The sequence below is a fragment of the Canis lupus genome, chromosome 23 (assembly GCF_011100685.1).
Source record: "Canis lupus familiaris isolate Mischka breed German Shepherd chromosome 23, alternate assembly UU_Cfam_GSD_1.0, whole genome shotgun sequence".
Lineage (NCBI taxonomy): Eukaryota > Metazoa > Chordata > Mammalia > Carnivora > Canidae > Canis > Canis lupus.
The window spans coordinates 35,440,482-35,466,898 of NC_049244.1; the positions used below are offsets into that span (position 1 = coordinate 35,440,482).

A 26,417-nucleotide genomic window follows, 5' to 3' on the forward strand; every position below is an offset into this window, starting at 1 on the left:
TAATGGTTAGCATTTTTCTTTTAAACAAAATAGTGTTTTTACTTTAAGGTACTTGTTTTTTAGGCATAACGCTATTGCACATTTGACAGACAACAGTATAGTGTAAATCTTTTATACGCACTGGAAAACCAAAAAATTCACAACTAACTTTATCATGATACTCTCTTTATTGCAGTGGTCTGGAGCAGAACTTACACTATCTCCAAGGTGTGCCTATAATTAACAAACTGTTAAGTGGATACTCGTAATAAACTTCTTTTGTTTCTCTAAAGAGAAGTGCTCAAAGTATTTATAGTAGTAGATGACCTGCACTGCAGGACTATGGATATTTTTGAGAATTCCAAGGGCAAAGCAGAAGACACCCTGGGCCAGACATTTCTCCAACTATCCATCATAAAATACTGCTTTGATTCTATGTAAATGACAAAAACATACATTATCTCCATTTTGCCTCCTAGCCTCTATATAATTGCCATTTTATGTAGAATGGCTTTATACTGAAGACACATTAAAAACTGTAAACAGGTAACATGAAAAAGGAGTATCAGATTCGACTCAGCAAAGTCTTAAACTATTTAAGAGTCAAAAAATTAAGCTAAAAAGTATAGGTGGTAGAAATCTACATATATTGTAAACTAAACAAAGTAATCTATTTTGTAGTCTTTGGGTAGAAACAATGGGCATAGCATATATGACAGAGACTGCTGTTTGTCCCTCAGTATTCTTTGTGCTCTTCCTTTATTAACTAGAATCTCATTTTCTTAGCCAAGTACCTGCCTGGCAAACTAAAGACTACCTTTCGCAAGCCTCACTTGTGGTTAAGTATGGGCATGTGAGTAAGTCCTGGCAAATAAGATGTGAGCAGCAATGATATCCTCAAAAAAGAATAGGTGTGGCCTCTACTCCTGCTTTTCCTTTTACCTAGTCCTGCTGGCTGGACCATAATAATATGAGAAGCTGAAGCACTAAATTAAACCATGAGACAGAAACTATATGTTAACATAACAGACCACCAAAATGGAAAAAACCTTGTTCCCCAGAGCTGTAGATCTTGGCCTGACTATATCTCCTGTTATGTGTGAAAAATTACAGCCTCTTCATTCAACTGAATAACATTCACAAAGATAGTACAGTTAATCTATGAAGTGTCATAGCATCTCTTAAAGACTGCTGATGGGGGCACCTGGGTGGCTCCATAAGTAGTACATGCAACTCTTGATCTTACATTTTGTGAGTTTAAGGGCCAAGTTGGACGTGAAGCCTACTTTAAAGTATAAATTAATCAAATTAAAAAAAAAAAAGACTAGCTGCTGAACCTGTGTTTATATCAGAAAAGGGTTTACCACTGAACATAGACCACCTATAAACACCTGCCATTCAACAAAACATTTGTATGTACATATTCACATAAACTCTCAGACTATTCTTGCATAAGAGTATGGTTATCTCTAAGTCATTAGCATAAATGAGATGCAAGTAAGTAGTAAGGACCACATTATAATAAGAAAGGATCATTTTAAAACCTTGATACTTACTGATACATTAGCACTGTCACTGCTTGCAATCTCAGCTGCCTTCTCGATTATCTGTTAAAAAAAAAAACTTTTTAAATTAAATTTTGGTGCTTGTATTTGTAAAATTTTAATTGTAAATGATTACAATTGTACTTAGACTACAAGAAATAACATGAGGTCTGGCATGCTTTATAATGTAAACATGAACTCTAAATGCAAAATGGTCTCCAGTGGGGATTCCCAATCTTCAAAGTCTTGACAATTGAGAGTCAATGGTATTATAAGGGACCGTGACTCCTAGGGTGTATAGGGTGCATCAGCATTGTCCGTAGATTAAAAAAATGCAAAGACTTGAATATGTATGTGAAAGAATTTTTTTGGTATGTGAAAGAATTTTAAATACAGGTAAATATTTTCTGATTAAGAAAATGCAAAGGCATGTAAGAGTTACTAAATGATTAGGTTTTTGTCTTTTGTAATTGTTTTTTTACTGAATTAACAAAAGTAGAGTATCAAAGACAGCCTAAAAATATCTCTTGAATTCATTAATTTCAAGAAGGGCTCTGATTCTTGAAAATATGGGAAAATCAGTGTTAAAGAATCTGAAGATTTATATCCATTTACTGGCTTCTATAATCCTAAATGAATAATTTGACCATATCCTCATATGTAAAGTGTAGTGATAACTTTTATCCTATTTCATACGGTTGTTATGACAAAATGAGATTATAGTTATTAAAATTAATCAATAACCATAAAATTGACTTGAAAAGCAAAATGTATACAAGTGCTCACAACAAAAATAATTATATTAAATAAAAAGAATATGGGAACTTTCACCTTTTTTATATGTATTATTTGATTTTTTAAAATAATCACATGTAAATTATACAATTTCAAAAACCCCAATAAGTACAAATATATTTATACATATTTAAAGACAAAACCCTCTAACTCAAGTTTATGTTCAAAGACAGACTCTAAGAAATTACAAAGGCAAAAGGAAAGTTTAGTGACTTAGGCAATGCTGAAATAAGACATTTTAAAGAAGCTGGATTTCCCTTGAAATATTAGACGAAAACTCTTGTATTTGCATAGGATATTCTATTTATAAAACTGCTTCAAAAAGCACCCCATTTGATCCAAAAGAAACTATAACTGATTGTTGAATACATACTATAAATGAACGCAAAAACAGTCATAGCTTGGAGTATAAAGTGTATCATAAGCAGCTATGCCTTCTGGTTAAATTGCTATTCTAAGGAATAAAGCCATAGCATGAATGCAATGGATGAGTCAAAATGTACCTTATATTCTACTCAATGTACAATAAGGTATATGGTTCTTGGCATATTTGGGATTTGTACTACTAACCATAAATTTAATTTGGCTATATATTACTGATCAGAAAGTCATTTCAGAAGAATTTGAAGTGAAAAGTTATTTTTTATGTGGATAAAACTCAATTAAAATAAGAGTAAAGAAGAAACATTAGGGAACATAAATTTAATTTATACACTATTTTAAAAATCTATACTATACAGGTCTGAAAGTGCTGAATTTTAAAATACAATTAAGCTTAAAAGTGGATTAATTTGAATATTAATTAGTATAATATCAATTTTTAAAGGAAGATTATTCTCACATAGATTAAAGAAATAAAATAGACTTGTTATTGAGAATTTGTTCCAAGATTTTCTCATAAAAATCGGCATCAATCATATCTGAAACAAAGATGCCAAGCCTGAAGATAGAACATATGACAGCCTAGCTCCCAGAATGTAAATGAGCATAGCCCCATTTTCAACCCTCCCCCATAACCTTCTGATACTCAAGATAAGAAGTTTGTAAGGAAATGTGTTTAAAAATGTAAGTCCTTGCTATAGATTCTACATAAATAACAGTACCTTAAGAAATCTTATTAATAGTAACATTCAACATAAATCATCTGTTCTTTGAATATCACAGCAGTGACTACGTCATTAATCCCTGAACATGCTGGGCAAGCTTGAATGTACATTTGACATGCTCAGACTTACATATGAATGCATTTATAGCCATTTTAAATTGAAAAGAACCTCAGAGGGACACCTGGGTGGCTCAGCAATTTAGTGCCCGCCTTCAGCCCAGGGTGTGATCCTGGAGTACCAGGATCAATTCCCACATTTGGCTCCTTGTATGGAGCCTGCTTATCCCTCTGCCTATCTCTTTGCCTCTCTCTGTGTCTCTCATGAATAAATAAAATATTTAAAAAAAAAAAAGAACCTCAGAGAACAAGTATGATTTCCTCATTTTATAAATGAGAAACCTGATCTCCAGAGATATGATATGATATGATGTCTCACCTGGTCAGTGATAAAGCCAAGACTAAAAAGAGTTAGTTGGCTCCATGCTGAATCAAGTTGCCAATGTATGTGACATTTGAAAGAGAAACAAACATGTAAAGATTAAACTATAAACATGCAGAGCCAAGAATGATTCGATGATTTTCATGCATAGTGGCCCTTTAAATAATTGGCTTACCTTATCAAAGGGAGGATAATAATAAGGTTGTTTTTTATTCTCTGGGAATTTGATATGCAAAGCTGTTGCATTTTCAGTATATGGATTTGTTTGAACAGTTCCCATTGGATTCAACATTTCTTCAAGTTCATCTAAAATGTGCAAATAATTTTATTAAAAAATATTTTTGAAACTAAACTAAAATAAAACCTTAATAGAAAAAATTTTAAAAGTATGTCACCTAAGGGGCACCAGGGTGGCTCAGTATGTTAAGGCTTTGGATCAGGTCAAGATCCCAGGGTCCTGGAATAGAGCCCTATATAGGGCTTCTTGCTCAGCAGGGAGTTTGCTTCTCACTCTGCCCCTCCTTGCTGCTTGTGTGTGCCTATGTGTGTGTATGTGTAGTGCGGGTACACGCTTGCTTGCTCTCTCTCTCTCTCAAACTACTCCCTGTCTCCCTCAAATAAATAAATTAAAAAAAAAAAAAGAAAAAAAAGGATGTCACCTAAGGGATTTGGCAGACAATTGTTATCAGTAAGCCTCTTATTTACTGTTAATACTTGACACAAGAGTTGAATGTGAGTTTACATACACCTCTAAAATAAGAAAGTTTGCAAAAATTAATACCTACCCCAACTCCTTCTTCAAATTTGATAATTATTCTCAATCATGAAATTAAAAAAAACTTAATTGGAATTGCTCTCCATCAAAATCAGGTGACCCACAGAATTTTTATTACTTCACAACATATATGAATTTATTACTTTCGATGGTCATCACAGCACCCAAACAGATATCTTGAGAGTCATCAGTGATATTTTTTGGACAAATCTAATGTTGTTTATCTTCTTCAATTATCCCATAACTGTTGATATAGTTAAAGAGCTCTCTGGTCGTTTCTGGAACACTCCATTCAAGTGGTACTCCTTTAACTAAATAAACTGCTTATTTCTTTAAGGCATTCCTTCCTCTGCTCCCCCACCGAAACATGGTCTATTCACAGAATTGTGCATGAGAATTTTAGATTTCAACGTTCTCATAAAACTTTTTCACTTCACAGATAAATTAACTGTTAAAGAGACTGTAAACTCAAGAGAACAGAATTTGCAGTGCAGCCTAAAGACTCTCCTCGCCAAACTATTATCTCTTTCCATATACTGATTTTTAGTACATTTGTTCTCTCCTAAGGAAATAAAAGATAAAAATCCATTGTGTCCAGGCCTAATGTCCAGATATTATGCATACTCAAATTACTTACCAATGCTAAAAAAAAAAAAAAAAAAGTCTTTTTTAAAAAATGATTTTATTTATTGATTTGAGAAACAGGGAGGAGAAGCAGACTCCCTGCTGAGCAGAGAGCCCTACACTGGAGGGGCTCTATCTCCCAGGACCTGGAGATCATGACCTGAGCTGAAGGCAGATACCTAACCATCTGAGCCACCCAGGCCATCTGGTAGAAAATCTTTACAAAAGTATTTGCAAATTTCAGTTCCATAATCCATTCTTTGCTCCAGTTCTTTAATACTCCCTAATTTCACAGATTCTATTGTCACCTAGAAGGAAGAAATTCTCATTTATACACCCTAAAGCAGATATCTCGGCAAAATTAAATTCTATACTATGATATCTGGTAGCATTATACTCCTTTATCCTATCATATGCCATCTATCTAAAGTAAAATTTAACATTTTAGAATTCTTATCAGCCCCAAACACAGAGAGGTAACCTTGCTTAAAAGTGATTACAAAATGTATTCTAATATATTATAAATAGAGAGTACAAATTGGTAAAACCTCAACTGGAGGGAAATTTGTGATTATCAAAATTACAAGTGTATTTCTTTTTTTTATTTTAAAATTCCAAGCTTTTAATTTTTTTAAGTTTTTAATTCCAGTTAGTTAACATAGTGTTATATCAGTTTGAGGTGTACAATAACAAATGTATTTATTCCTTTTTTTTTTTTTTTTACAAATGTATTTATTCTTTAACTCAATAAACCCACCTCTAGGAATTTATGTTAGACATATACCTGCATATAAGTAAGGTTATTATTCATTGTAACACTGCTTAAATTATTAAAAGATAAGACCACATTAAGAACAGCAGCAGCACTCAATATAGATACATAAGGTTAAAAGGGCAAAATGCATTTTTGCTATTGTGTTTAAAAATAGGAAGAAAAATAGAAATCTACATTTGTATTTCCTAGTGTATACATGAAGAAATCTGGAAAGATACAAAAGCAACCAGTAATATAATTACATACCACTTAATGAGGACTCTACAATAGATTATTTGTAGTTCCTTTGTTTCAGCTTCACTCCTACTGGGATAAAGTGCCAATTCTACAGCTGATACATACAGAGCAAATGTGTTCTTTTATTATTTTTGACATTACATCTTGTTAGAGATGAAGTCAGGCTCATGGTATGCCAAGTTAATACTGCCCCAAATTGTCAATTTTGCTAAAAATACCAGTCAAGTTGCTTGGTGATTCTGGAGAACATGTGTGAGTCTAAATTAAGATTTTCAAAAAAGTGTAACTGCTGAAATGCATGCAGCTATAAAGCTCATAATTTCTTTAAGAATGTATATATAAATGTACACTACTCTCCTATATTGGGAAAAACATGATTGGTAAAAACTACTGCAGGTATATGGAAGAAAGGTAGAAAATGAAGTATACATACATAAAATATTAGAACATGAGTTTTAAATATGTTTGTGAAGAATTATCCAAAACCAATTTCTCAGATGTCAACTACTAATAAATGAATATTTTTCAAGTGTTTGTCACAAAATAAATTTAAATGCAAGAAGTTCACAATTTTATTAACTATATTTACAAACTATGAAGGCAGGAAAAAAAAGAAAACCACTATTATATACAAAGTTTACACTAAAAATTTCCAACATCTGGGAAAACTAGTATGAAATAATGGAAAGAATCAAGCAGTCTTTTGTACATATCTTAGTTTTGAACCAATTACGTAAGACTGACTAACTTATCTCTAAGGTTCACTTTACTCATACGTAAAAGGGAAATAAAACTATCTACCTTGTTTGGGTGCTTTGAATAATATTACAGAAATATATCATATAGAAGGTGCTCCTCTTAGCTCAAATTTCAGGTTAAATCCAATGAAACATTTACTATGTTTTTACTAATTCTTCCATATTAGTGAATGTTCCTTCTACTAGTGTAGACATTTAGTACAACTAGGAGTAACAAAGGTTGTTATAAACAAGACATTATTCTCTTAGGAGAATTCTCGAAAATCTATAAAATTCTCTTAGAATTTCTCCAAAATCTATAAAAAATTAAAACATTTAAAGCAAGAACACATTCATCAAGATAACAAATATACTCAGACACAAATCACTTTTTAAATATATTAAAATAATCTGCGGGAAACCATTTTAAAATAAGTAATAAAGATACAAAATGATGGTTTCTTTACTAAACAAATAGTGAGTCATAAAGAAACATTACTAGTCCACATACCAATAGTTACTCTTTAAGGATTAGGATATAAGTCTTACCAGGAAATGAAGACCAGCTGTGCAATATTATGTCTCCAGATCTCAACTGTCCTTTAAAGTCAAAAACCATCGTATTTACCCATGCCACAGGATAATGCTGTTGAAAAAGATACCACTGCATAAATATGCTGAAAAAGAACTTTACCATGTAAACATGTACATACCCCTTTGTTTCAAAATTTAAATCTAGAAATTTCTAGAGTTCAGATGACTTCCAAAAGATCACCCAAAATAAAACAAGATGTACATGGAAAAATGTTCAAAATCTTTACAATGGTTCAAGAAAACTTTGAAAGCCAATTCGTGATGAAATAGTGTATCCAAAAAAACATTATTTATTGCTTAATACCACAAATGATGAAAAATTTTTAATGATTCAAGAAAATATGTGTGATATAACATCAGGCTGTCTCTTTTAAGAGCTTAAAGCCTTAGTTAACTTTAATGTAGGAGAAGGCAATGTCTGTAGGTATTGTAGAATTTATTTCTATTTCTTAGAAGGAAGCATAGATACTTAGACCAATTTACATAGACACCTTGACCAAATAACTTGGTCATGGTGTATCAAAAAACCCTATAAAATAGTTGAATGCAAAAAGAAAAGAAAAGTCAAATGCTTTGCATAAAATTATAGTGTAAGAAAAAACACTAAGAAAATACCTCTTCTGTGACTTTTACACCCTAAACTTTATTTTTTAAAAACTGTATGATAATAAGCAGAGGAAAAGCTTTCTTAATTCTTACATTAATGAATAAAGAATACATATTCATGTACATAAATAGAGTAACCAGCTTTTAAAATATATATATGTAATTCATGTCCCCATCCCTCCAAACCAATTTTTCACAAACTTAAAAGAAAATGAAAAAATTTGACTAAAAATATAAAATGAAAGATGAGAATATGAGAACAGATACACCATCCTTTTCCCACAATTTTGAAATCTAAGAAATTAAAACTAAAAGTTTGTTCATAATTCATCTGACAGCAAAACATGGCTGGAAATGCCATAAAGTTAACTGATATTCTGCATTTGTCTCATTTAGTGTGAATATTCATATATTTCACCACTAGATACTGATGTGTTTGATTACAGATTTGTACCCCAGGTCCCACAGGTGTGAAGTATGTTGTATGATCTTCTAAAATTCACAAAATTCTGAATGTCCAAGCATCTGTGGCACATAGAATTTCAGTTAAGGGACTATGAACATATAATTTTTTTAATCTTTTCATTCTTTTTTTATTTCTATCTTCTAAAAAGTATTTTATTTACACTGGAACATGTACAGACATTTGCTAAAACAAGTTTGCCAAAAGAGAAATAAATGAACAAGACATAAAATGGAGATTTATTGTCTTTAAAATCACTTCACAGAGACAAAGTTTTATGCTATTATTGAACTTATGTTACTCAGTTATTTCAAAGAGTTTTTAAATTATTCCATTGTAGCGTATAATTACCACTTTCCCAGATTTCCGGATGGTCTGATATTTACAGGGATTAATATTTTTAGTTGACTTTTTTGTTTTCACTTTATCCAAAACTGCATAAACAGCAAAACATAATCGAGCCATTCGTGGCAGGTCACAAGTATTTATATCAAATTCCAGTGGTTCATTCCAAATGTGATCATTTTTCCCTGATATCTCTGAGCTTACGATGGTTTTACAGAGGAGTTCAGTACCATGAAAAAGGCCGGCCCTGACATGAACCTGTAACGAGGGAGACAAAAACAAATACAGATTTATGAATACTGCACCACCAAAACACTTCTATTTTGAAAAACTAACATATACTGGGAGAAGAAGCACACCAACTCTAGGAAAAATTTTTGTTTACAGAATCATCAGGCTGTAAGTAATCAGTATATAATTCACCAAACTGTTATTTTAACCTATTTTTCACTTAGTAAGTAAACCAGCTAAAAAATGCAATAGGGGGCAGCCCGGGTGGCTCAGCGATTTAGGGCTGCCTTTAGCCCAGGTCCTGATCCTGGAGACCTGGGATCAAGTCCCACGTCAGGCTCCCTGCATGGAGCCTGCTTCTCCCTCTGCCTGTGTCTTTGCCTCTCTCTGTCTCTCATGAATAAATAAATAAGTTTTTTTTTAAAAAATGCAATAGGTCTCAATGGTGTAAGTAGCTCAAGACCTTAAGTACAAAAACTACTATCGCATACTCACCTTCACTGACTGCATTTATTTAGGGTCTTGTCTTACTCTTCTGTATAACTGGAAAGGAAGTGATGGATAAAATGTCTCTAAAATCTCTTTGTACTTCTGAATGATGTATGAACTGGTCATTATAAGAGCCACCTAAAGATATTCTATCCATATTTATAATTATCTTACACATCACAGGTTTTTATTTCTTCCTAAAGACACAGGTTCAGAGTGATGCAAGACATATATGAAATGTCCCAGAAAATTTTACTCAGTCATTATATAGTTTTTAAAATGACACAACCCAATTATTTCTAAATTTAAAAATGTGTAGTACAGAACTAGAATAACCCTAAAGTCTATACGGAATCACAAAAGACTCCAAATAGCCAAAGCAACCTTGAGAAAGAATGAAGCTGGAGGCACCACAATCTCAGATTTCAAGATATACTACAAAGCTGTAGTAATCAAAACAGTATGGTACTGTCTTAAAAACAAAGACATCCATCAATGGAACAGAATAGTCAATCCAGAGATAAACTCACACTTACCTAGTCAATTAATCTAAAAAAAAAAAAAAAGAGGCAAGAATATATACCAATGGGGAAAAAAAGACAAGCTCTTCAATAAGTGATGCTGGAGAAAAGAATGAAACTGAACCACATTCTTATGCCATAAACAAAAATAAATCAAAATGGATTAAAGACCTAAATGTGAGACCTGAAACCATAAAATTCAAATTACTCCCAAATAGGCAGTAACTTCTTTAACACTGGCCTTAGCAACATTTTCCTAGAAATGTTTCCTCCAGCAAGGGAAACAAAGCAAAAATAAACTACTGGGACTACATCAAACTAAAAAGATTTTTCACAATAAAGGAAACCACCAACCTAACAAAAAGGCAGTCTTCTGAATAGGAAAAGATACCCGCAAATGATGGATCTAATAAGGAGTTAATATCCAAGATCAACTCAATACCCCCCCAAACCCAAACAATCCAATTTAAAAGTGGGGAGAGAATCTGAAAGTTTTTCCAAAGAAGACATTCAGATGGTCAACAAACATATGAAAAGATGCTCAACATCACTAATCATCAGGAAAATGCAAATCAAAGCCACCATGAAACTTTACCTCACACTTGTTAGAATGGCTAGAATCAAAACAACAAGAAATACAACGTGCTGATGAGGATGTGGAAAAAAGGGAATCCTTGTGCACTGTTGGTGGGAATATAAACTGGTGCAGCCACTGGAGAAAACAGTATGAAGATTCCTTGAAAAATGTTTTTAAAAATTAAAATACTATATGATCCAATAGTTCCACTACTGAGCTATTTACCCAAAGAATATCAAGGAAACCAGTTTGAAAAGATGTATACATCTCTATATTTATTTTAGCATTATTTATAACAGCCAGATATCTGAGCAACCCAAGTGTCTGTCCATTGATGAATGGATTAAGAAGATGTGTTATACATATATAATGGAATATTACTCAGCCATAGCAAAGGATAAGATCTTGTCATTTGCAACATTAGAGGATATTATGCTAAGTGAAATAAGTCAGAGAGAAAGACAAATTCCACATGATTTCACTTATATGTGAAATCTAAAAACAAAAGAACAAATGAACAAAGCAGGAAAAAAAAAACCCATACATACAGATAACAAATGATGGTTGCTAAGGGGGGTAGGGGGAAGGTGAAATGGGTGAAGGTACAGGCTTCAGTTATAGAATGAATAAGTCACCAAGATGAAAGATGCAGCATAGGGAATATAACCAATGGTACTGTAACAGTGTTGTATGGTGACAAATCATAGGTATACTTGTAGTGGGCACAGCATAATGCATAGAGTTGCCCAATTACTATGCTGTACACCGGAAACACTGTGTATGAACCATACATCAATAAATTAATTAGTAAGTTAAAAAGTGAGTGTGGAAGTAGAACTAAACACAATATTAAAAACAGACTGACAGTGAAATACTTTGTGGTCAAATATTTTTATATTGATTTACTCAAATGTGGTATTAGTATACTAGTAAATAGTAAATTGAGTATTACTGTTTACTAAATAAATGAATGTGAATATTTAGGTTTGTCTTTAAAATAAGCTTATCAATAAAATTTGACTTATTAGAAGAGACATTATCTTCATTTTGAAAAGGAAGGTAATATCCAAGAATATCCATTCTATCTAAAGATACAGGAACATATTTAAATAGAAATATAAAATTTTAAGTAAAACTCAATTTTTTTAATTATTAAAATATTTGTATTAGAGTTATTTGAGTTTAAAAGCTATTAAAATTATGTTATACTGACTTAAATAAAACTACAGGTTAGTAGACTACACACTTCATAATGTTTTTTTAAGACTTTATTTATTTAGAGAGAGTATGAGCAGAGGGGAGGGGCAGAGGGGAAGAGATGCAGGCTCCCCACTGAGCAGGGAGCCCAACATGGGACTCATACCCAGGACCTTGGGATCACAACTTGAGCTGAGGGCAGATGTTTAACTGACTAAGGCACCCAGGTGCCGCTATATTTCATAATGTGGAAAATAATAATTCACTTTAATAAACAGTATTCATTTATCTAACTCTTGCAAAATAAACACAGATTAGGGTGTCTGGGTGGCTCAGTCAGTTAAGTGTCTGATTCTTGATTTCGGCTCAGTTTATTGTCTTGGGTTGTGAGATCAGTCCCATAATGAGGCTCTGTACTCAGTGTGGGGTCGGCCTGAGATTCTCTCTCCCTCTGCCCTCCCCCTGTTTACATGCACTCTCTTTCTCTCAAAATAAATAAAATCTTTTTAAAAATAAAAATAAATACAGATTAAAGGGTTAGATTTGTTAAATCATTAAAAAGCTAATTAAAAGGAAAAATTATTAAAAAGCTATCAGAATAACTACTGAAGGTAAATGATGGGTTCATGGAAGTTGATTACACCATTCTTTCTACTTTCATGTATGTTTGAATTTTTCCTTTAAAAAAATTTTTAAGCAGGATGCCTGGGTGGCTCCGTGGTTGAGCGTCTGCCTTTGGCTCAGGACATGATCCAGAGTTTTGGGATCGAGTCCCACATCGGGCTCCTGCATGGAGCCTGCTTCTCCTCCCTCTGCCTGTGTCTCTGCCTCTCTCTGCGACTCTCATGAATAAATAAAATCTTTTTTAAAAAAATTTTTTTAAGCTAAAAGAGAAAATTATTTATTCCAAATACAGATGGATTATTATTATATAGTAAAGATTAAAGTAATAGGGATTATAGAGAATTACTAAAAGCACTTGCAGTAAATTCTCAGGCCACCAAAATTTTTATCTGAACACACATTTGATTTCCTTCAACTTCACAGAAAAGGGATCATTCTTTCTACTTAAAATCTCTAGTTCCATATTGCTCCAATTTCCCAAGTACTTAGACCTTGTTCCTTTGCTTCTCTAAGTTGGAAAAAACTCCTCCCCAGCAAGCTATAAAACCTACGCATTTCTCTTCTATGTCAAACTCAACCAAAAATCTTCTTTAGAATCTAACTAATCATAATGAGAATGGAGCCATGTCAGCATCTACTTAGACATTTATGTTTCTTACTTTCAATCTATCATCAAGCCTATACTGTATACAGGAGGAAAAGGACTTATGATGTGATCTATTTTATTTTTTTTTAATTTTTATTTATTTATGATAGTCACAGCGAGAGAGAGAGAGAGAGAGAAGCAGAGACACAGGCAGAGGGAGAAGCAGGCTCCATGCACCGGGAGCCCGACGTGGGATTCGATCCCAGGTCTCCAGGATCGCGCCCTGGGCCAAAGGCAGGCGCTAAACCGCTGTGCCACCCAGGGATCCCTGATGTGATCTATTTTAAAACTTTTTATATATTAATTTGTTTTTTGTTAAGTTGTTTCTATGCCCAATGTGGGGCTTGAACTCACAACCTTGAGATCAAGAGTCGCATAGTCTACCAACTGAGCCAGCCAGACTTCCCTACACTGTACTCTTAAATGAAAGAGAAGATAAAATAATACAATATAAACTCACTAAGAGCATCTTCACATAGTGATGGTGCAAAGAAATGAATACAGTTATGGTAGGATAGCAAGATTACTGGTGATTTATCATTCTCTTAAGTGATTGTGGATTTTATTTTATGTTAACTATAAAATATTTTTAAATTATCATTCTACAAAGTACCACACAAAATAGCTGATGATCTAAACTTAGATCCTATACACAAGTATAACACCAAATGCTCAAAATCAATCCAAAACTCATTATATTTAATGCAAATATGAATGAAATCATCTTTTTGTATTATTCTTTAAAAAACTACCATCCAGGGCACCTGAGTGGCTCAATCAGTTGAGTGTCCCACTCTTGATTTCAGTTCAGGTCATGATCTCAGGGTTGTGGGATCCAGCCCTGCATCGGGCTCCACACTCAGTGTGGAGTTGGCTTGAAATTCTCTCTCTCCTTCTGCCCCTCCACCCCACTTGCATGCGCACATGTGCACACATGTTCTTGCTCTCTCTCTCTCTCCAAAATAAATAAATAAAATCTTTATGAAAAACCATTCAAGGTTACCTGTTTTTAAAGTGTCAAAAATTTAAATAAATTAATTAATACAGTGTCAAGACTGAGTAGCCATAGCTCTAAGCAACTTTTAAGTCCATGTCTCTACACTACTTTAAATGCTATTTCCCTGTGTTCCCCAAAATTAAGTGAAAAGTCTGGGGATTCATTCTTACTCTGTAAGGAATATGATAACAATAATTATAAAGAAGGATTTATACAATAGCACTTTAAGGAAATCTTTGTATTTTCCTTTATGCTATATACTCAAAGTATCTAAACTGCAACGCAATACTAGTATTTTTAAAAGCCAAGACAAAATAGGAATAACAATTATTTTATAAAGAAAACTGTAATTGCCTATAAGAACCATTAATTATTTTCTCCTAAGCAATTTAGAAATGGCCCCATCATGAAATACTCAATAAATGGCATTTAATGTTAGTAAAATTATATGGGAAGCAGGAAGAAGCACAAAAGCCAGATTCTGAACTTTTCTTTTCCTCCCTAATATACCTCAGGAAGATTGCGCACCACTTAATGAACACATCGTGGATGGTAATTTTAGTTTATCAGGAGGTTAGGAAAGGTTCTGCCACTATCACACCAGTCATTATCATAAAAGGGTTCAACAGGCAGGAAGGAAAGGTGTGCCTACTGCCTGGGCAAAACAAACTCCCCTAGCATGCCTTAAGAACCAAAAACACCGTGGCACAGCTAGAGGCACAGCTAGAGGCACAATGGCCTCTTGGGTTGGAGAGGTGAGCAGCAAAGTCAGGGCCAGGAACAGAACTTAAACCACTGAAACTAAACAGGAATAGAATTTAAACCACTGAAAGATTACTTTGTTTTCAGGGAAAAGAAAAGCTTGGTTATAAGGTAAGGTGTGAAAAGAGGCAAGAAGAGCAGAGGGGTGGTGGTGGCTGTTGCTGTAATTCAAGGAGAGATGGTAAAGGTGTGAATTATGAAATGGTCAGGAAGACAAAGAGGAAGAAAGGAAAAGTAATGAATTTCAATGAGACAGGATCAACAGCATGTGATCAATTGATTAGATATGGTAGGTAAAGGAGAGGGGTAACTCCAGCTGCTTTTTTTTTTTTTTAACCAAATATAAGAGGAAAATTAGTTAAAGGAGTGAAAGAATGAGTTGGGGAACACTAAATAAAACTGGCTTTAGAATTGTGTACTAGGGCAGCCTGGGTGGCTCAGCAGTTCAGCGCCACCTTCAGCCAAGGGGCATGATCCTGGAGAACCGGGATCAAGTCTCACGTCCGGCTCCCTGCATGGAGCCTGCTTCTCCTTCTGCCTCTGTCTCTGCCTCTGTCTCTGCCTCTGCCTCTGTCTCTTCTCTCTCTCTCTCTCTCTCTCCGCCTCTCATGAATAAATAAATAATCTTTTTTAAAAAAATGTGTACTAAAGTACGTAAAAACAGGAGTCTAGAACTGAAGAGCTATCTGGGCTACAGACAAAGGCCTGAGAATCATAAGCAAAGGAGGTACAATTTTTTCAATTTTCTTGCAAAGAGAATATCAATTATTGCTTTCTAAGATGTGAAGAATTCAAATGAGAGGAAAAACACTTAAGAGTTGTTGCTGAAGCAGGGCCCACATGCCTGAAGCAAACAATCCATCTGACCTCTGAGTTACTTGACCTAAAACCTCTATAGTGCTTCCTCTCCCCTCCTCAGCCACACAAACCCAAACACATCCAGAATTGGACTTTGCCACACCCTAACATCTCCAAATCACTAACTGCTACATCTCACTCTCTACCACCTCCCCTACCAACTCACTCTGGACACTCTACAGGAAAATCTCCTTGCCCTCTTTAAGGCCTCCATTTCAATGACCAACACTTCCCCCTTCCCAACCTCAGCTTTCCTCTATCACCTTTGTCTGCCTTTGCCTTCACCAAAACTTTCTGCCAAGGTGTGTCTCTCCTTCTGTCACATTCATCTGAAGTCCATACCCTGGATAAACCTAATTACCTGCCTCTCCTCCATACCACATATTTTGGGGCCAACCAGGACCATAACTAACCAGTTTCAAATGTAAAATTATTCTTCTGTTCCTGCAAGAACATTTCTTACCTTTAATTAACTGTTGAAAACTCGCATAACCATTTACCCTCCTGTAAGATGAACCTTCCTTACATTTGATAAAACTATTTAAAAAATGTAAAGCTCCTATTTAAGCTCCTTTTTGTTAGATTTTCTGTTACCTGAAGATGACATGCTCTCATGGATACCCCTGTCTGTCAATCTATTCTATTTAGAAGTTATAGAATATTAGAAAAATGAAATACTAGTCCATTATTATTCATAAGACAAGGAAAGCAAATAATGAGGAAGGTCAAATGATATAGCTAATAAAAAAATCAGAATCCAATACTCACCAACTATAGATAGATCCTTGTTACTATATTGTGAAGTCACATGGGTGGGGTAGATTGAGGATGGCATGTATGTTGGGACGCATAAAGGGTTTAAAGAGTATTTTTCACTCTTCCCCTAAGCAGCCTGGGGTGACCTCTGAAAATGGTTCACTATTCGCTTGACTCAGAAAACCCTACAAAATCATGCAAATCAAGAAGTTCAAACCCTTGTGTTCACTCTACAAACACAAGTGGAACTGCCCAGGCCATCAAGAGTATGCATACCCAAAAAGTCACCAAGTTTCTGAAAGATGTCACTTTGCAGAAGCAGTGTGTGCCCAGGCCAAACAGTGGGGCTGGACACAAGTCAGTGGCCCAAGAAGAGTGCTGAATTTTTACTGACATGCTTAAAAATGCAGAGAGTAATGCTGAACTTAAGAGTTTAGATGTAGATTCTCTGGTCACTGAGCACATCCAGGTGAACAAAGTCCCCAAGATGCGGTGTATAACTTAAAGGGTTCATGGTCAGATTAATCCATACATGAGCTCTCCCTGCCACACTGAGACGATCCTTACTAAAAATGAGCAGATTGTTCCTAAATAAGAGGAGGTTGCACATAAGAAAAGGATACCCCAAAAGAAACTGAGGAAACAAAAACTTATGGTCTGGGAGTAAATTCTGCATAGAATAAATGCAAATAAAAATAACATTTTTAAAAATTATAATAAAATAAAATAAAAATTAAAAAAATAAAATAAAATAAAATAAAGAGCGTTTTTCTTCCAGAAAAAGGCAGGTTGTTCAATATGCACCTGATGCTCCATAAATCTCCAAGTAAAGATGTATGGGGGGTGGGGTAAGGGTTGTCATCTATTCACACAAGATCTCTGCTTAGGAATTTCATGTTCCTAAGACTACTTTTATTCTACTCTAGGCTCACCTGACCTTAAATGGCCACAACAAAGTCTCTGCTACCTAAACCTTACCCAAAACTGAGTTTGAGGTAAAAATATGCATACAGAACTTCCCTGAAAGACACACAATATATTTCTTTGGGAAGTTCAAATATTACCATTCAGTTAAAGATAAACCATCACATGGTTAAGGATAATATCTAGACTGAATTACTTTGGTCTCCTATAGAATTACTGTTCCTAGGACGCCTGGGTGACACAGCTGGTTAAGCCTCTGACTTTTAGTTTCAACTTAGGTCATGATCTGAGTCCTGGGCTCTGCACTTAGCATAGAGTTGGCTTAAGATTCTCTCTCTGCCCCTTCCTGCCAGCATGTGCTCTCTCACACTCTAAAAATTAATAAATAAATCTTAAAAAAATAACTTTTCCTATTGTGCTGTCAATATTATATTTTAAGTCTAGCCAGTGAAAGAGTCTATAAAAGAAACATATGTGAGAGCCACCTGGGTAGCTCTTGTCAACTAGGCGTCCAACTCTTAGTTTTAGCTAAGGTCATAATCTCAGGGTCATTAGATGGAGCACTGCTACGTGCTCAGCAGGGAGTCTGCTAGAGATTTCTCCCTCTCTCTCTTCTCTACCCCCAGAACATTCTCTTTCTAAAATAAATAAACCTTATTTTAAAAAAGAATGAACCTCTAAATTCAACCTTTGATACTAATAAAAACACTATATGTTAATTAAATTGGATTTAAATTTACAAAATTTTAAAAAAGAAAGATACGTGAAACATTTTATCTACTGTAATGATGCTGACATAGGAGTTGGCACCCACTTTATCTCCCACTGTGTCTCCTTCATAAGGAACCACTAACATCTCTCTGTTTATAGTACTATCAGGATGAGTTCCAAACACATGAGTAACTAGTTTATCTTCAGAGAAATTCTGAATTCTTTTTAAAGATTTTATTTATTTATTCATGAGAGACACAGACAGAGAGGCAGAGACAAGCAGAGGGAGAAGCAGGCCCCGTGTAAGGAGCCCGATGTGGGACTAGATCCCAGATCCCAGGATCATACCCTGAGCCAAAGGGAGCTGTTCAACCGCTGAGCCACCCAGGCATCCCCTAAATTCTGAATATTATAACTGATCATGTTTTCTTTGCTTTGACCACTAGCTATATTGCAAGAGAGCAAAATCCATACTCCAACATCAAACAGTTATGGAGGATCTTACCACATACATACATACGGTGAATCTTGCTCCTGACTTTTTTGACTGTTAATTACCCTCAATTATTTTTTAAAAAGTCAAAATTTTATATAAGGACACTGTGTGTGTGTGTGTGTGTGTGTGTGTGTGTGTATTGAGAGAGGGACAGAGAGAGAGAGAGATGGATTGAGCATTATACACTGAACTTGTGAAGTGAAATTTGGTAAATCATAAAACAAAACATATATAAAACACATTTTGCATCTTTGTAAGACAGGAATTTCAGTATAAAAATGGTATTCAGTTCTTACTCTCGATGACCCTGAACACTTAGTGAGACTTATGAATTAGAATAGTTTATTCAGAAAAATTACAAGTTTAAAGAAATGAATACTTTTCAATGTTTTTGTGATAAAAACAAGCTACTTAAATTGCTGAACTTGAAAACGTTGGCATCTCTTGGTTTCTAACAATTTTTGAGAGTAAGAACATAAAGGAGTTCACTCCGTAAGTACTTAATAAATGTTAGTATTGAAAGAACCAAAACAAAAACCGCTAGTTGTAATTCCATCAACCAACTTCTAACAGAATTCAAACATAAGGAATGAAGTAAAAGTATGAATCAGTTGGCTACAAAGCTCAAAAAATCTGGAGTATAATGAACTTGAAAAGATCTATATCTATAAAGATCTACTAGCTATAAATAGCAACAGCAAAGAGTATGATCTAGAAAAGAGTAATAAAAAAGACTCTAACCAAGGCATGGTAACAATAAAAAAAGAGACCCTGAACATTCTGAAGAAATGTACTGAAATATTACTCATTACCTAGTCAAAGTGTGATTTAAGACCAGTCATTAAGATTATATATACTTGAGAAATCTCCTAGTAATTGGCTAAAATAATTCAAGTTGATACATGGTTAAAAACAAAAAAGAGGTACTAAAAGTGATCTACATTTAAAATAAATTGAGGTGGGGCAGCCCAGGTGGCTCAGCGGTTTAGCTTTGCCTTTAGCCCAGAGTGTGATCCTGGAGACCCTGGATCCAGTCCCATGTCAGGCTCCCTGCATGGAGCCTGCTTCTCCCTCTGCCTGTGTCTCTGCCTCTTTCTCTCTCTCTGTCTCTCTGTCTCTCATGAATAAATAAAATATAAATAGATAGATAGATAGATAGATAGATAGATAGGAACCCTATGTTTTCTGAACTTAGAATTTCCCATGATAGCAGGATTAAGGAGAAGTTTTTATTTTAGAAAAAGCAGTGAGAAAAACTATACTCTGAATTTGTATCACATGGAATTTTGTCAAAATTGTCCCATTCCATGATTCTTGGACTGAAGCAACTTCAAGCTCTGAAAAGTAAAGAATTTTAAAGCACCATCATGCTTAACACAGTCATGTTTTATTGTCCAACTTGAGTAAACTTCCAAAAAGACCCTTTTACACAAGCCCCAGAACATTTGGAGAACAGGAAAAGGCAGGCTTTATCATGCAAAGAACTTTCCCTGTGCTATAGCAAGGATGTGCCAAAGCTGCACACAGACTGCATTCCTGAATTCAACAATTTCTGTGTTGGGCAAGCCATGAAACTTTTTCCCAACATTATACCTAATTTCCTTCTTGTTCAGTAATAATGGCCAAAATCCACCACTTGCTGCCTTTAGATATTAGACACAAAAAAAGGTCAGTGGCATAAACAGGCTGAAATTCCCACAGTTTCCTGAAAGGTATCACTTTGTAAAGAGACAGATTTGTTCTGGTTTTTGGGAGGAGTGTTATGCTACCTTTAAGAATATGTTAGAGACAGTTACATTAAAATGTATTAATTCATAGCACAAATATTTATTTAGTGTTTCAGACACTGATAAGAGAAAAAAAGATTAAGATAGTTTCCTTATTTCTTCAGGTAATATATATTTTAACAGTTTAAGGGTGCTGAGACCCATATAAGTAGGCTATGAGGTGTTATGATTTTTGACTAATTAGTGTGCTATCAGATATACGTGAACTTGACATTCTGTGGGTTTATCCTCCTTGTGGTTCATTGAGCTTCTTGAATCTGTTATATTTATGTCTTTCACCAACTTTGTAAGCTCCCAATGATAATTTCTTTATATACTTTTTCTGAACTGTACTCTTTTTCTTTCTGGAACTCAGATTACACAAATGTTCAACCTTCTGATATTGTTGCACAGGTATCTGAGGCCATAAAGAGTTTTTTCTCCCTCATTTTTCTCTATTTTGTTCAAATTGGAAATTATTTTTATTAATTTTCAAATTCACTGACTCTTACCTTTTTTTTTTACTCTTACCTTTCTCATTACCATTTCACTATTGTGTCCATTCAATGAGTTTTTAAATTATAATTTACTGTATTCTTCAGTTCTAAATTTTCCATATGGTTTCTATTATATCTTCTATTTCTTGGCAGAAATTTTCTATTTTTCCATCCTTTTCAATTGTGTTTGTCCTTCCTTGGAGAATTTTTATAATAACTGACTTACCACCTATGTCAATCTGAGCACTGACACTTGTTATCATTATCCATACATCTTGAGATTTTCCTGGCTCCTTATATGCCAATTAATTTTAAATTGCATCCTAGACCATTAAGACCACCATGTTATAAGACTCTGGGTTTTATTTATAGTCTACGGAGAATGTTGATGTTTTAGGAGAAATGGTTTATGTTCAAACTCCAAGGTGCAATAAGCCCCTTGAAGCTATGGTTCTAATACCAGTTCAGTTTTTAAAATCCTTTAGAGAGCTCTTGGATTCGTCCTCTGTGTGCAGCATACAGTGACCAGACTGAGACCTGGGTGGGAGTATATGCTACAGTTCAGTTCTCAAAGTATGTAGGCAATTAAGAGTCAGATCCACATATGTACAGCTCAGGAATAAACCTATAAGCATAAACAACTTTAAGGAGTTGCTTCCCCAAGCTCCTCTCACTCTTCAATCATCAAGAATTTTTTGGTTGCCTGGGGACCTTTTTGTATCACCCAGCCAGAAAGCTAAAGCTTCATTCACCCACACATCCTGGAACTGTGCCAAACAGCAGAAGAACAGAAAAAGAAAAAGTCTGTGAGCATTTGCCCCATTCTCTCTACAACTCCTCTAATCAGAGAAGGTTCAACTCTGCATTTTAGGCCTATCCCTATTATTGTTGCTGCTGCCACAGGACTTCTTAAAAACTGGGGCAAATGAGAACAGAGAAAAGAACAGGAAACAACAGGGGAAAAAAGCAGGGAGAGCCTCACTTTTTCTGAGTGTTAGAAGACCCCTTTAACCTTAGAGCTATAACTAGAGGGCTTCTTGAATTTTGTGTGCATTAATGCACACAGATTTGGGACAGCACTGAATTCAGGCTCCTCCTGAATATGAAGATGCATACCTGAAAAGTGAAACACAACAAGGCTAGGAAAAAACTGATAAGGAAGCAATATGCTCCAAAATTCTAAGCAAACTCACAGAGTTAAGACAATCATGCGCCCTATAAGATCTCGGGGACTAGGAATATAATGGATTTCACTCCTGTAATTAGGGGGTATACTATTTGACATAGCTCACTTTGTGGAAGGGAGATTATCTTTCATGGCCTGATGCATTGATGAGCCCTTAAAAAGGGACCAGGCTCTTACTGGCAAATGTGAGAAGGATTTGATGCTTGAGAAATTCTCCATTTCTACAGTTAAAAACGGAGAGCCACATAGCCAGGCTTGAAAGATGCCTCTAGTAAGAGAAATCTTTAGTCAATCCCCTACCAAGACCAAGCAAGGAAATGAGAACCTCAGTTCTACAACTTCAAGGAACTAAATTTGAATTCCCTTGGTAGCAAATTCTTCCCCAGAGCCTTCAGGAAAAAATACAACCAAACTAACATCTGGATTTCAACCTTGCAAAAGCATAAGCAGAAAACCCAGCCACACACCATGCCCAGACTTCTGACCAACAGAAAAGTAAGATAATAAATACATATTCAAGATGCTAGGTTTGTGGCAATCTGTTAAACAGCAAAGGAAAACTAACTTAAGGGGCTATCATGAATGTAATGCCAAAAATGTAACAACATAAAACAAATTCTTCAAAGGACAAAAATTATCAAAACTGACACAAGAGAGCAGCCCGGGTGGCTCAGCGGTTTAGCGCTGCCTTCAGTCTAGGATGTGATCCTGGAGACCCAGGATTGAGTCCCACATCAATCCTCCATCCCTGCATGGAGCCTGCTTTCTCCCTCTGCCCATGTCTCTGCCTCTCTCTCTCTTTCTATCTCATGAATAAATAAAGTCTTAAAAAAAAAAAAACCTAGAAAATCGGACTTTCTATATATCCATTAAAGAAATTAAATTCCTAGGGGTGCCTGGGTGGCTCAGTGGGTTAAGTGTCCAACTCTTATTTTCGGCCCAGGTCATGGGATGGGGGCCCCATCTCAGGCTCTGTGCTCAGAGGGGAGTCTGCTTGAGATTCCTTCTCTCCCTCTGCCCCTTCCCCCCACTTGCTCACTCTCCCTTTCTTTCTCAAATAAATCAAGAAAGAAAGAAAGAAAGAAATAAAATTGAATTTCTAATTAAAAATCTCCCCACAAAGAAAACTCCAGGGTCAGATGGCTTGGAGTAAATCTTACCAAACATTTAAGGAAGAAATAATACCAATCCCATATAAGCTTATTCAGAAAAATTGGTAAGAGGAAGACTTCTCAAGTCAATATGTAAGAGGAAAAAATATCAATAACTTTTTTCTTTAATGGTGTGTGGACTATTTTACCTGTTCTAACAATCATGTTATACTTCCGCAACTCAACAAAAATTAAGAAAAGTTCAAAGAAAAAATAGAATTACCACTAAAACAGAAAACAAAGGCTAACTGACCATAAGCATACTCATTAAAAATTAAATCCTAACTGAGAATATAAGAGCAAAAAAAGGACCCTGTTTTAATGACAGCTAACCAAAGAATATTTAAAGACTATTTATAAAAGCAAGGCACTGGTAATCTTTGGCAAGTTGCTCCTGAATATATCCTCATGCCAGCAAACATCTCAAATTAAGTGAATCTCTTTCTTGGATCACAAAACTATTCACTCACTTTCCTACCAAGCAAAACAGAGGAAAATGCATACTTTACACTTTGAGACAAATGCCTTGTTAAGTCTTTACTTAATTATATGGGGTTATGCAATAAATCTCCATGTGTTAACAACTTGTGGTCCATAATGTAGTCCTCTATTTTCTTCCAGGAAATGGTATTACATTTTCTCTGTGTTCAGCAAGTTTCAAAGAAAAAAAAAGGCCTGAGAAAGAAGACTGAGTCAAACTCTAAACAAGGCTGACAAAGGAGAATGAAGCTTGCATAGGAACCTGTGGCCTATAGTTTTGGCTTAAATTGTTATTTGCTGAATTCCTGATTTAAGCAAGTTCTTTTGGGCAGCCCCAGTGGTGCAGCGGTTTAGCACTGCCTGCAGCCTGGGGTGTGATCATGGAGACCCGGGATCGAGTCTCAAGTCGGGCTCCCTGCATGGAGCCCGTTTCTCCCTCTGCCTGTGTGTCTCTGCCCCTCTCTCTCTCTGTCTCTACGAATAAATAAATTTTTAAAATCTTAAAAAAAAAAATAAGCAAGTTCTTTCACATAATATATACGGGGAAAATGTCACTACATCCATTACATCTTCAACTATTCAAATAATACTTTAAAACAAAAATTCTTGTCTTAACATTAAGTCACCATATTCTATCTATCTTGTGTAAATGACCAATATGGGTAAAACTTAATCTTCAATGTGACATTCATTAGGCAAATCAGTGAGTTATTCAAATAATGGAGCAGATAGGGGCAACTGGGTGACTCATTTGGTTGAGTGGCCAACTCTTGGTTTCTTGGGATCCGGCCATGACTGGCTCCATGCTCAGGGCAAGGTCTGCTTCTCTCCCTCTCCCTCTGCCCCTCCCCCTGCGCCCGCACTTATGCGCACGTAAGTACGCACACTCTTTCTCTCTAAAGTGAATAAATAAATCTTCAAAAAATAATAACAGGGACTCCCGGGTGGCTCAGTGGTTGGGCGCCTGCCTTCAGCTTGGGTCATGATCCCAGGATCTGGGGTCGAGTCCCGCATCGGGCTGCCTTCATGGAGCCTGCTTCTCTCTCTGCCTGTGTCTCTGCCTCTCTCAGTCTGTGTCTCTCATGAATAAATAATAAATAAATAAAAATAAATAATAAATAATAACAATGGAGCAGATAAAAAACCTCAAATCTTAACAAGTACTCACTTTTACACTTTCTTCTGTGTTAAGTTTATTTCCCTTAACCAAGACAATTTGGAAAGGATTGTTATTTTCCCAAACATGCTGCAAAAGAATAAAATAGAGTATTTTAATTAAAGAAATAAATATTATATACTAGCAATGAAATCATCTTATCGGTTCTCATGTCCACTAACAAAATAATGAAAAAATACCTCTAAACTAACAACTGAAAATCCCATATACTAAATTAAGCATCACAATCACTAGCACTTAGTTCTTATGACAAAACACAGGCAGCATTCCAATACTGTCAAGAAATTCACTAAATTAAACACCATCAACTAAAAGTATTAAAGCTTTGGATGAATTAAGAATTGACCATTTAAATTAATATACAGTGAATATCTTAATCATCAAGCGGAGATTAAACATACAACTTGTTGAAACTGAGTAACTATTTAAAAATGTTAACTATTCCAATCAATAAAAAGAAACTTAAGATTTGCTTTATATAAATATAGTACATTCTGGGAAAAAAATGTTATCTTTGATATATTTAAATTCTAGGGCAGCCCAGGTGGCTCAGCGGTTTAGTGCCACCTTCAGTCCAGGGCCTGATCCTGGAGATGTGGGACTGAGTCCCATGTTGGGCTCCCTGCATGGAGCCTACTTCTCTCTCTGCCTGTGTCTCTGCCTTTCTGTCTCATTCTTTCTCTCTCTCTCTGTCTCTCACAAATAAATAAATAAAATCTTTAAAAAAATAAATAAATTCTAAAAGTATTCAATAAGAAGGTATCAAGTTATACTAAAAATGCTATCATAGCTAAGCTGACAGAAATGAAATACACTAGAAAATCAACTATGTCTACACATCTAACTTTTCTACTAGAATGTCTCAAATTGCTCACTGAAGTCAGTGTTTAGATGTTATCTCAAGAAATTTCTAATTTGGTGTTATTTTTCTGTGACACAAAAAGAACACTGAAACCAGAAATAGCATATTTACATTTATATGTAGCTTGAGCTGAGGAAAAAGAATAGTAGCTAGAAAGATAATTACCAATAAATGAAAATAGATTTTTGGCAAATGTACACTGGTTGTCACAGAAGAAGTGAGCAGAGAAAATATGTGAGGCTTAAGCACACAACCTAACAAAAATTAGATGCTTTTTGAGGTTACCAAAGGTTCACATGTGAAACTTACAGAAATAATTCGCATTTTCTTTGGGGGTAAAGGAAGAGGAAGGTTTGATGCATTTCGATTTATGGCAGCCTCTATGGCAATCATTTCCTGTTCATACATCTTCTTAATCTTGCAACATTCCACAAGCATAAAATGGGGCAAAGTCCTGTTCATTACACAGTTCCGGATATACTACAGTGGCA

General features: G+C 35.0%; 1 protein-coding gene across 2 annotated transcripts in view; it reads right to left on the reverse strand.

Moving 5' to 3' along the window:
* Positions 1-26,417, reverse strand: part of PIK3CB (phosphatidylinositol-4,5-bisphosphate 3-kinase catalytic subunit beta) — a 205,873-nt gene that overhangs the window by 68,508 nt on the left and 110,948 nt on the right. For both annotated transcript variants that reach the window (XM_038571022.1, XM_038571021.1), the window contains 6 exons: positions 26,236-26,406; positions 25,056-25,133; positions 9,025-9,276; positions 7,560-7,656; positions 4,038-4,168; positions 1,536-1,586 (listed from right to left, as the gene is read on the reverse strand). In XM_038571022.1, coding sequence (XP_038426950.1) covers positions 1,536-1,586; positions 4,038-4,168; positions 7,560-7,656; positions 9,025-9,276; positions 25,056-25,133; positions 26,236-26,406 — 780 coding nt within the window. The remainder of the gene's footprint in view (positions 1-1,535; positions 1,587-4,037; positions 4,169-7,559; positions 7,657-9,024; positions 9,277-25,055; positions 25,134-26,235; positions 26,407-26,417) is intronic.